Below are 13,064 nucleotides of genomic sequence, written 5' to 3' on the forward strand. Positions count from 1 at the left end.
CACTTTCAGTAGTAGAGCACTGTAGAGGGGAGCTGTGTGTGTCTGTGCCCAGGTGATGATGGTCGTTGATGCTCATCAAGGAAGGCAATTATGTTTCTGCACTGTCAAAAGTAATGCTACTTCTTTTGCAATGTAGTTAAATAAAAAAATCTCAGGGGGGAAGATAAATTATATAAAATTTTAAAAAACGGTAATTTTTCTTTAAAATATATATTTTTTTTGAATATCGTGAAAAGTCGTATGGTGAACCTCATATCGTGATACGAATCGTATCGTGAGTTGAGTGAATCATTACATGCCTACAAATAACCAATGCAAAGATTGCCGGCGAGTACTTTTTGCATCAGAACAATACACGTACTGTACTTTCATATGCGTGGCATATACCGTATAAATCTGCCGTTAGATATGAGTGGCATTTTTACCGTGTCGACCGTGAACTCTGGGGGGTTGTCGTTGACGTCGGTGACTTTGATGACGGCGGTGGCGGTGTTGGAGAGCCCATACATGGGGTTGCCCTCCATGTCGGTGGCCTGGATGATGAGCGTGTACTGAGGCACTTTCTGCAAGGAAACGGGACAGACCATGTTATAAAACATGCACTTTCTATATATATCTGATAACATTAGTCTGAGAAAAAGAAAAAAAAAACAATATCAGTCAATGTATACAGATTTCAATTTGTGATTTGCTCGCCAGTCGCCACCTAATTGCGATGACTAATGCCAGCTTTCCCCAATAACGCGTTCCCATTTATTCCCCCCACAGGAGGAGGAATTTGAGGCGTTATGATTTTGCTACGTGTGAAAGAGACACCTCCGCTCTGTGGAACATCATGAGGCATGATGGGGGATCCGGAGGTAACAAATGGCTCCTTTCACATTAAAAGGCACTCAGGTGACGGACCAGTTGCGAGGTAATGAGAACTGGGCAAATTACTTTCACGGTGGCAACTGGCGGACATCTAACAGCGGCCCCAGGGCGGAAGTGATTGAACAGCCAGCTAGCCAGATTGCTCTCACCAGAATTACACCAACTGGCTCTCGCTTGGTATTCCCCCCCCCACCCCCCACCCCCCACACAGCTGTGCAATCCAATTAAATTATTTTATTGTAAAGGAAAGAGAACAAAAATAAAAAAGGTGGAAAAAGAGATAACATTTTAATGCACAACGGTGCACGTTGCCACCATGTAATAGTAAATAAGTATGACGTGCCTGAGTCCATTTGTACTCATTTTTATACTTACTATTATGTACAACCAAAAAGAAAATGAATTCATGTCATGGATGGCTGTGCTAATGAGAATAAACTCTCATCAACCCATCATTTTAATAGAACTCAAATATACGAGGGAGGGAGGAATTTAATGAGAGAGAGAGAGAGAGAGAGAGAGAGAGAGAGAGAGAGAGAGAGAGACACAGAGAGAGAGAGAGAGAGAGAGAGAGAGAGAGAGAGAGAGAGACAGAAAGACAGAGAGAGAGAGAGAGAGACCCACCTCTCTGTCCAGGCCTGCTGCCACTGTAATGATGCCTCCTGTCTTGTTGTTAATGGTGAACATATTAGAGGTCGGGCTCTCTGGGTTCTGGGACAGGATCTTGTAACGCAGCATTCCATTGGCTGTTTTAGGGTCATCTTTGTCAACAGAAGTTACAGTCATGACAAATGTCCCTGAAGGAAAGAATGACACAAATGACAATGAAATTAGACAGACAGACAGACATGCACGCGCACACACACACACACACACACACACACACACACACACACACACACACACACACACACACACACACACACGCACACACGCACTTCCTTTTGTCTCTCAGTCAAGTACAGTATCAAATTTAGCTACACTTAATGCACTATACTTTGGCAATGAAGAAGGCATTAGAATTGGAACGGTGCAGTGAGTGAGTCTCCAGATTTTTAAACCCTCGTATTATACACCGCCAGAGTACTTCTCGTGAGGTTTAAGAATGGCATAGATCACATCAATACTTAACGGCAGCCACCTTAACAAAGCAGCTGTGCCCGCGAGTGCCCTCAGCGCTATGTGATCTGTTCAGTACTGTGACGGAGAGTAGAGCTGGATTACCCAGACCACAGTACACTACCAGAGCAGTGCTGGATTACCCAGACCACAGTAAACTACCAGAGCAGTGCTGGATTACCCAGACCACAGTACACTACCAGAGCAGAGCTGGATTACCCAGACCACAGTACACTACCAGAGCAGTGCTGGATTACCCAGACCACAGTACACTACCAGAGCAGAGCTGGATTACCCAGACCACAGTACACTACCAGAGCAGAGCTGGATTACCCAGACCACAGTACACTACCAGAGCAGAGCTGGATTACCCAGACCACAGTACACTACCAGAGCAGTGCTGGAGGTTGGTTGGCCTGGCCTTGGACTGGTCGTCTTACCTCACTGTTATGGTTCCCCTTAGTTTTTGTTTCCTACATTTGGTTTTTAATTATTATTATTATTTCAAAATATATATAAAAGAAAAACATTCCAAAAAAAAGCTAAACTTTTCATGATTTAATAACACAATCCAATGATTATTTTTTCAGTAATGTCATGAAGAAATGAAAGAAAAATCTAAGAAATTCTATAAATTAGATAAATTAGATTGTGAAAATAGGCGATCTCCAAGCTCACAGCGTGGCGCGAAGTGACACGTTGTGAGCTTGTAGATCTGCTATTTTCACTAGTTTGGGTCCCGGGCATAATATTTTGTATGTTTTGGGGTCACGGACTGAAAGGTTTGGGAAGCAACTGTCTTACCTGGCTTGGAACCTTCAGGGACGGTGCCGTTCCAGATCTGATGGATGAACTCTGGCCTGTTGTCGTTCATGTCGATCACATTGATCACAATGTCAATGGGATTCTCCACTTGGTTTCCGTTGAGGTCGACCGCATGAGCTCTCAGCTGGGAAAAGGATGTAAAAAAAACATAAATAAACAAATATAAACACACACACACACACACACACACACACACACACACAAGAATGAAACCCATCAACCAACAAGCATAAAAGCCTTAAGGGCCTTACAAACGTGAAGCGAGGAACGCAGGCGTTGTTGCCAGGATCAACACAGGTCTCCCTCCAGGTCTGTTGAAGAGGGGCGCAACAACAACTTCTCCGAGCAAAAACGCAGGTCTCATTGAAAATGAACTATAGGCGTGTTTTATCGCTCCCCGTTTGCAAGGCACTTTAGTTGCATTTTAAAGTTTCCCCTTTTATTCAAACAGACACTGTCTGGAGCTGAGAAAAATACTTCATAGCCATACAGCCTTTTTTTGAAAGAATAGAATGCTTTAAATTCTCAGACGGATAAGTCAGATTTCTTCAAGGACCAACGGCCCAGGCACGCCCCAGGCTCTATGAGTGGACTAGTATGTGCATATGGGGGGCTGCAGAGTGCAGTGTTTGGGCTACGTGGGGTCCTTGAGCAGAGGCCAACAGGCCAGACTGGAATGTACAATCCTCACCATGCAGCCAGAACACATACCATACCACGAGATAAAAGCAGGCTGGGAAAACATTCACAAAAGAGATTGTCGCGGGCAACACTTTAGCTCAGAAAAGGCACAGAAGTAGGTTTGTTTGACAAAAGTGATTGGAACACTAGTGCCAAAACCCTGAGTGTTCAGCTCGCTGCTGTCGGGTGGAAACCTTGTATGTTAATTTTTTTCTTTTTTACAGTCTAGAGACTTACGTGGAAGTTGTTGATGTGCTCTCTGTCCAGGGGCTTGTTGACGGACAGCTCTCCGTCGATGGGGTTGATGATGAAGATGCCGGTGGGAGGCTGGTCGGCGCCGGGCCCAGTCACACTGTACCTCAGGGAGCGGTTCTTATCGTGGTCCGATCGGATCTGTGTGCAGGCACAGTTGAGAGTTAACACCTATGATGCTAAAATCGTGTATACACGTCTTCTCTAATCAAACCGGGATGTGACTTGGACGTGTATACGAACGAGTCTTTTTAATGATATAAAACGGCTGTAATCTATTTTTTGACAGCTCTCGTTGCTAGGCAACGTCTTGTGCAGTGCTCCTGGACATGTTTTGCACTGCATGCTCGCAGCCGTTCACTTCCTTATTTATGGGCCGACAAATGTCATATCTCTGAATATGAATCTAAGTTCTCCATGGTTTTGATCAGAACGGCAAGGTTCTGTCCTAATTTCTGACTTAACCAAGCATCTGGTTTGGAATAGCAACGCTTCTAGAGAGAGATCATAACATCATACCTCCCAGTTTTGGGGGGAAATGGAAGGCGGGGCTTTTCAGAGTAAGATCTGCCCATCTGCTTAGTGCTTACCACTCTAGTGGCTATATTCTGAAGAACTCTGGCAGCATCATAATAATAATTAATATGGATACACAACAGTATTAAGTAGTAGTAAGACCTGTATATAATGGTGTGTGTGTGTGTGTGTGTGTGTGTGTGTGTGTGTGTGTGTGTATAGGAAAGACTAGATGGCTCGCCTGCAATTTTCAACCAGTTTTTAAACGGTTTGGTTTGTTATAAACGTCAGATGATACTGCATACTTATAATAGACTTTCATATAAAAACAACGTTAAGCAGATAATCATCCTGAATCAAAGGCACGTTGATAACGTTATGTAATAAATCAAGATTTCAGAGTGAAGAGTATTTTTGTTTGAGCTGATCACCAGCTACCACAGAACGCACCAGAAAGGTTCACTGTAGCAACTTACAAGATGGCCTCCGGTGAACGACGCCAGAGACTCTCTGCCTTGCTCCATCTAGCCTTATATGTCTATGGTGGTATCTATTTATAAATCCAGGAATCTCTGTCTGTCTGTCTGTGTCAATGTTTTTGCCCAGATGCACAATCATGGTGCACCATAGAATGGCTGACGTCAAAGACTTGCCTCTCAGAGTACTCCGATAAGGGATACTGTAACAGCACAGCACTAAGTACTGTGTGCTGCACAAGTGATTAAAAAAATAAAATAGGACCCAGCAGCTCCCACCCCGCTGTGTAGGTAGCGGGGAAGCGTTTCACTACCGTCGTCAATCCCACTACGCCGGCCGTGTAAGCCAAGACACACCGCGTACGTTCCACACATCCTGGAGCCACGCTGAGCAAACAGGCGATTTCCTCACCCTCACATCATCCATTAAAGCCCAGAAACATCCCCCCCTTAATACGGCTGGATTAAATACAATACATACAGATGGTATATACAGGACTTAGCAGTCAGTCAGGAAGTCAGCTTATGGTGAGAAGGGATCTACTTCTTTAACAGACATGAGAAGGATTTCTGGTGTTCCGTCGGGCCGCCCACACCCTGCCGTGACTCGGGAGAGTCGGGAAATGGATGTGGCAGCCAGTAGTGTCCTTGAGCCATGATAAAAGGAGGATAATATCTCAACAGACAACGTGGGGTAACAGCCCACTGGTGGGCACTTTAGATTCCACTGTGTTTTAAAGTAACGCTGGGTACCGAAAGAAAAGATAAACATCGTGAGCAAAGTGTCCTGACCTTTAGCAACGGGATGGTAAATATTGAGACTTTTGTTGGACGTGGAAGTATATATGCGTTTGAAAGAGTGTGGGAGAGGCGGGGGAGGCTAGAGTGTGTGTGTGTGAGTGTGTGTGTGTGTGTACGTACTGTACATGAGTGCCTGTCTGAGATTTGTCTTACCCGAACAAGTTCCTGTGGGAATGGCCCTCGGGAGTTCTCTGGGACGTTGATTGGGGGGATGACCCAGTCTCTCTTCATGCGCTGGAGCTTGCTGTTTGTTTGTCGTGGCTGGAACGCTATTTCCCTCAAAGTCGGGGGCGTCCCTGGAAGGTCAGCGACATCCTGGAAGAGGAAATGACAACATTTTAGAAGTCAGGTCCATACACGACAACGACATGCTTGAGTCTAAAAGCTCTTTTGGTATGGGGTCAGGGGTCAGGTGTGGGAATCACACCTTTGGTATGGGGTCAGGTGTGGGAATCAAACCTTAGAAACCCTGTTTTGGTATGGGGTCAGGTGTGGGAATCAAACCTTAGAAACCCTGTTTTGGTATGGGGTCAGGTGTGGGAATCACACCTTAGAAACCCTGGAAAGGCCCACGCAATGCATGAGCTAAATTACAATAAGTTATTGGCAGCGAATATTGATTAATGCCTACCCTTAAAGGCCATTCACACCAAGCACTACTACTATAACAATAAATAAAAGATAAAATAAAATAATGTACATAGTGCTTGATTGGTGCGTAAAGCTTTTTGCCATTCCTATTGCAATGGTATGAAATTGTAAATCTTAAATTGCGTGTGGTTTCCTACAATAAATTATTTTAAGACTCCTTTTGTGGCCTTTTGTGCAAGTAATGGTTTGCGATGATATGCCTTTTAAGCACGTGTATTAAAGTCTATGGTGGCACAACTGCAGCAGCCAACACCCCCCCCCCCCTCCCACCCCATGTTACGGAAAAACAGATTGCTATAAATGGCAGACCCCCACTCTCACGTCCCGATAAAACATGCCCACACAGACACGCAGGCTTCCATAATGGATCTGCCACCCTCCCTTGGCTGTAATGAATGAGATCTGAAACAAAGGAGGATGGTACCTGCAAGCTAGACACTAAACACCCAGATGGCTCAAATTGCCTGCGCTGCTCCAGAGACGCGAGAGAGACTGAAGCAGTGCCAGCGAAAGTTAAAATAACCTTGAACAACACAGGGCCAGAAAGCAGCGACAACAGAAAAACATTATGTACAGCTCCTCAGAGTCGGCGAATGACAGCTGTAGTTCTCGTGGCGTCGTTCGTCGTCACACACACCTCGAGAAAAGAAAGACCTACGACACCTACGACAAGGTACCTTCCCCTACCGCTACGGTTGCTAAATGCTATAAAGTAGCGGAAACTTCAGTGTGGAAAGGAAACCGAAATTAATTAAGAATTTGGCGCCTTACGACATGACCCACTAAGATCCGGGGAGGTGTCGAAGTGCTTCCACTAATCATGTTTGAAATCCGATTATACTGTGCTTTCGCACATTTGAAATGCAGAGAGGCAAGCGGACAGATAGCGAAGGAGCACGCTTCAGAGATATCTATTACCCTATTAAAATGGGCACGAGTGAGAGCAGTAATTATTTGCGACCTGTGTCTGGAATGATGAATGACGTGGCTGGTTTTGCTCAGCCCAGCACACATCTATCTCTGCAGTGCTGGAGGTCTGTGCGAAAATGGTGCAAAAAAAACCTCCTTCTGACTAGGGCATGGATCTTCAACAGGGGGTTCGGGGGCCCCTATGGGGTCTTTCGGAGTCACTACAGGGGGTCCGCCAAATACATTTTACATTAAAGGGATATTTCACTTAAAAACACCCGTCCTTTTTTGTTCTGGTGACTGATGCTGCCCTCCTATAATACGTGAGATCGGTGCCCGTGTTTTTTTTTTTTTAATAATTCTTTTGTAAAATGAAAAGCATCAGGGAAAGAATAAAAAAAAAATGAAAAAGTAATAAAACAAACATGGGCACCTCACATATTTGGAGGGCAGTATTCTGAGTCACCAGAAAAAAGGATGGGTGTTTCCGATGAATCGAACATGGTTAAAATGGAGGTTGAAGTTACAATGTGTTTGTATAGGAAGGGGGTAGGGCAGCTAAAATGAATGTCAGATATCTAAATACTGAATCAAGCAACTTAGTGTAACAACTGTCTGGGGTGTTCGCATAAGCCTGAGTAGACGATGAAATGATCGAGAGTTGTTTTGAAAGTGAAATATCCCCTTAACCACTTGAACCCTAGTATCCCTATTCTGGAGGTAACATTAGCCGAAAATAGGCGATCTCCTTTGATCTTTGTACCTAGATCGCCAACTTTTGGTGAAGAGATTTGATGTACTGTAGTGGGGAAAAACAGAAGACCAGAGTACAGAGCCAAATGTCAAGTTGACTAAAGTATTCAAGTGGTTAAATGTCTGAAAATAAACTGGTTAGTCGTGACAGTGCTGTCAAACAAGTCAATCTATGAAATCTATGAAAATGATCAATCTGCAACACAGTTTTATACAATAGGCCAGTGGTTCTCAACCAGTGGTCCGGGGACCACCAGCGGTCCTTGAGGGAGTGCCAGGTGGTCCCCAGCTAAATGATGCAGAGTTGGTAACTAAATGGACCCTTATACAGTACTTTAAGAGTCAAGAGTTCAATAATTGTTAAACATCTGCATTACTTAATTTACAAGAAGTTTACACATCTAGAGAAAGTAGCAGAATTGTACGTTTGCCTGTTATCTTTCCTAATGGCACCAATATCAGTACAGCATGGAATTGTGGACAAAATGTTATCAAACGACGACAAAATATTCCTAAGTTTTGGGTATGCGATGCTAAATGTCATCAAAATGGTGGTCAGTGGCGCAAAGACCACTGCAATAGGCGTATGTAGTGTGTGTGGGGGCGGGGGGGGGTCCCATACATCTCTCAGCTATGTTGTCCTTGGCCGTAAAAACATTGGAGGACTAATTCCGTTCCGACACTAGGAGTAATGGGAGGCTGCTGAATGATAGTGTTGGGTGAAAGAGTGTGGCAGGACCAGAGATTGCTGCGTATACCGTACGTGACTACGTGCGTCTTATGCTTTCACATTAAATTCCGCAAACCGCTCCTGAGGGACCTCTGCAGTGAAGTTGAACTTACAGTAGCAGCAGCTTGAGTAGGGGAGGTCAGTCCCATGCTAATGAGTTTATTGTTTAGCTGTCATTGATTAAAATATTTCCCTGGGGGCCGAGGCATTCATGGTGTGCTAATAAAAAAATCTAATCGCTGATGTGATTATGAGATGCATGATGATTCATGACATTCATTTTTCTGTGGGAGAGATAACCGCTCCTCCTCCTGACCTCATAAACATGCGAGATAGGGGAAACTCAATCCCTGATTTCATTACAATCAAATCAAGGCAAATGGGACAGACTAATGGAAGCGACACGCACGCAACAGCCGAAGGAACTGTAAATAAATGCTTGTTTCCAGTCAAATATATTTACATGTCAGCCGGCATGAGGTTTTGGCCTCTATTTGAAAAAGCTGTTGCATGGCAATGTTTGTCTGTTTTGGACAAGTCTGCATTTGTCTTAAACTAACCGTCAACAGAGACTAATGGAATCATTAAAATCACATACCTGCAGGAGCCACTATAGTAAATGAGTGTCAGTAGCCAACGATGGCGTTTTGAGAAGCCATGGTAAATCACTCCATGCAAGAAGTTTAATTTCAGCCCATGAGAGCGCCGCGCCTGCAGCACTGACAGCAACTAGACATAACTGTCAGCATTAACTTTTAATCTGTGGCCACATAAAATACGACGTTCACCTTTAATGGGATTATCTGGGGCGGCTGCACATGTTGAAATGGCCACTTGCAACCATTCATTTGAGAAGTATGGGGACTGGAGGAAAAAGGCGAAGCGGCACTGTGGTCTTTGTAGAACAAACACGGTTATTGTATTTAGAGATGTTCATTAAGACATCCAAGAGTCCCATAATCTAACATCTCATTGCAGTGATTATACTGTAATACGCATATAAAGGCTCACTGATGGCACAGCAAACACAAGCCACAGAATACTTAGAGAGTGGGAGGCAAGACAGATGAAGGGCAAATGGCATAATTCCAGTAAGTGGCAAGAAGCAACAGATATTATCTAATTGAACCGGCTGATATAATCCGCTGGCAATGAAGTTAAAGCACCTCAACAGTCGATAGAGCGGTTTTCCCATTTCCTGGTTACATAGCGGGGGGGGGGGGGGGGGGGGAGGGCGGGACACGTTCTGATGCTCGATTGGTATACTCCCCTCCTCTCATCTACAGCCAACCACAACGTTGACACACGAGAGCACGGTCAGTCTAACAGACTGCAGATGACTGCACAAAGCGGCCGGCGGAACGGCTGAAACGACACTCTCTCCAGCTAAGACAGATGCTACCCATCTTCCAAATCACCGGTAGGGGGTGTGTCCCCCTTTTGGATGACAAGGCAATAACCTCGCCGGCGCGGGGAGGCTGGCTCATTGAAATCCGGCTTTAACGAGGAACCATTTTGCATCTGCTCTCACTACCCACTGACCGTGTTGAGTATATGTTTGTGCTCCTAGTAAATTGTCACATTACGTTTTAATTAGCGAGCATCCATCCAGTCTCCCGTAACACCTGCTAACAATTTAGGGAACAAGTCATCTGTGAATGTGGTGTGTGCCTAATAAGCGCAAGTTATTTGATGCGAGGGCAGAATTGATTATTCAGAGACTGTACAACAGGAACACCAGTCACGACAAACAAGACCAATGTGTTCTGGAAGGGATGGAGCTAGGTAGTAATAACCCACCGGAAATGTCAGCGTCCTTTGCATCTTGAATCGTTTCTCTTGGTGGACGTGCGTGGCCGTCACCACCAACGGCGACCCTTGCAGTGCAGAGAGCTTTAGGTCGCAGCCGGCGATCCCGAATAGGACCATTCCGGCGGTTTCCATGATCTCGATTGTTGCCGGGGAGGTGCGATTGAACACGAAGAGTCCCGCTTGCTCCCAGCAGTCCTGAAACGTCACTGGAAGAAACACACAGAAAGATTGCGGGTGTTAGATTTTAAGACAGTGGGGATAATAAAAAAAAGGAAAGAAAAAAACACAATGGAAAAGCAGCGACAGAGGAATGAAGACTGACAGGCAGGCAGACAAAGAGACAGAAGACAGAAGGCCTTCCTCCCACACTTCTTTGCAGACTGTGTAGTGCAGTCCACAAAGGTTCTTCCTCTAACTCATACATTATTCACTTCAAGCTGTGCCCCAAAGGTATTGCTCAAAACAGGTGCGTCAGTGGAGGAAAGAGAGAGATGTCCCCGTTATAAAGGCTTTAAAAGAAACACCCAGAAAATACCCAAACATATATTTAAAGCCTGCCCATGTCAATTATAATGTGTCTGAATAAAAGAGGAAACTAAACAAATAAGTAAAAGAATAATCCAAAGGAATTTACGTTTTTCTTTTTCTTCCATCCTTTTTCTCTTTTCAAAACATTTCAACAACAAGCTTTTGCACGCTAGCTTTGTCCCCGATGACAAACAGGGATGCTTTTCGTGGATGGCTACCCATCCTCATCCTCCCAGGAGGGTAAAGTGTGTGATGTTTATTTCATCAGTATGTACAAACACAAGACACATGGAAATTCACACACAAACACACACAGCCTCTCTCACAGACAGGTGGCTCAAGACGGGCTGCCTCAGTGGCAATGACACAACACTGGTTCATGTTACAGGTGAATGACAAAGCGACACACACACACACACACACACACACACACACACACACACACACACACACTTTATAAACAAATACACTACACACACACACACACACACACCTCGGCAGCTAAAAGCTTCGTTGGCAGTTCCCCTTGTGGGGATAAACTTCCCATGCAGCGGTGCCTGGTGTTTATAGTGTGCACCGCGGCGTACCGACAGAGAGAGGACACTGAAGTTACTCCCAGTGCTCCAACATCACAACGTTAAGATGTATCGCTGCAGTGGAGGAGGAGGCTCTGCCGGAGCCGTCGTCGTGAATTATTAAACTCAGACGTGGAATTACTTAACAAAAGCCTTGAGCGAGCAGGGGGGGGGGGGGGACCTAATCTTCCTTTCTCGTTGCTACCTTGTGGACACGGCGATGACTTTTCTGAGCATCGTCTGAAGTCAGAGCACACCAAGCTAGCTCCTATGGGTGATGCTGAGGCTGCACGGTGTGACAGGAACGCAAAAGGCACGACTCAATTCAGCCACATGATGAACCCTGGCGTCCCTATACCGAGGGGAAGGCGACCATTCGCTAGAAATAGTGGATCTACAAGCTCACAAAGCATTGCGCGCTTGTAGATTGGCTATCTTCAGTAAAGATACTTTAGTGCAGAGGGGGGGAAAGGAAGCGGTATAGAGCCCTGGGGGACTCCGGGGCAACTAAGTACAGGGTTTAAATGGTTAAGATGACAATTACATACAGACAGATGCACACACTTGATTACGAGGACTAGAATAGCAACTGTGTCAGTGAGGGCAGGAGTGGCTTTAGCTCTTGTCTGGTTACTTTACAGAGCATGAGTGATGCCAGGTTTTTGGGGTCCGAGTCCTAGACCATCAATTTGAAATTGATAGATATTTTTTGTATATCGGATAGTTTAGTAAAGTTTTCAAAATGTTTGAAATCATATAATATACTGTGTAACCTACTATTACATGCCCGAAATAGGGATACCAGGCTGTAAGTGGTTAAAATCCATCTTTATTACTTTTACTGTACCAGCAGGAGAGGCAACGTTTTACTGAGACACGTACTAGGCCCACCATTGACAAAGTGCATTTTCATTTATTTTATTTTACTTTCGTATTGCACAGTGGCTGAAAGCAGCGCGGCAGAAACTGTTGGCCAATATTCCTCCCAACATAAAACCAGAATGGAAATTAGGTGAAAAGTAGTGGAAAACACATTCCCAAATACAAAAACTTGTCTTCTGCTCCTACTGTATGCAAATTGAAATTGAGAACAGCAAAAGAAAGTACAGTGACAGAAGAAACATCAATAAAATGGAAATACAATTATGTCCTAGACGGTGTATCTACTGTACACAAAGAGAGGGGGAACAAATTTATGTGGACTCTGGTTGCAGCTTACAGATGAGAAAATGCTGTAGCATTCTATATGGGCTTGTTTCACCTGAGGTGTAGCCATTCATCTAAATATTGATGCAAAGCACACAAGGGTTTCACCGTGGGTGAAGTAACATGGAGAGAGAACAAAACAGCGTATTTAATGAAGATACAAGATGCAAAGGATCAAATCTATTCTTCATTGGAGGAACGTGCTTCATATTGAGCAAACCACCTCCTGGCTCCTTTTGTTCAAGCCCTCCTCCTCCGCCAATTACTTTCTCTTTGTCTGTTTGAACAGGACAAAGCCGACTTCAGAACCAACGAATGACCTTCACTCTCTGAAGGTGTTGCCTTCAAGCCAACCAC

General features: G+C 44.7%; 1 protein-coding gene across 1 annotated transcript in view; it reads right to left on the reverse strand.

Annotated features, from left to right (window-relative positions):
* Positions 1-13,064, reverse strand: part of LOC308325911 (cadherin-2-like) — a 69,965-nt gene that overhangs the window by 15,139 nt on the left and 41,762 nt on the right. The window contains exons 3-8 of the mRNA XM_080778673.1: positions 10,387-10,604; positions 5,697-5,858; positions 3,736-3,891; positions 2,797-2,941; positions 1,498-1,670; positions 426-563 (exon numbers count right to left, since the gene is read on the reverse strand). Of these exons, the coding sequence (XP_080634799.1) occupies positions 426-563; positions 1,498-1,670; positions 2,797-2,941; positions 3,736-3,891; positions 5,697-5,858; positions 10,387-10,604 (992 nt within the window). The remainder of the gene's footprint in view (positions 1-425; positions 564-1,497; positions 1,671-2,796; positions 2,942-3,735; positions 3,892-5,696; positions 5,859-10,386; positions 10,605-13,064) is intronic.

The sequence above is a fragment of the Protomyctophum bolini genome, assembly GCF_963924005.1.
Source record: "Protomyctophum bolini genome assembly, chromosome: 12".
NCBI classification, from domain to species: domain Eukaryota; kingdom Metazoa; phylum Chordata; class Actinopteri; order Myctophiformes; family Myctophidae; genus Protomyctophum; species Protomyctophum bolini.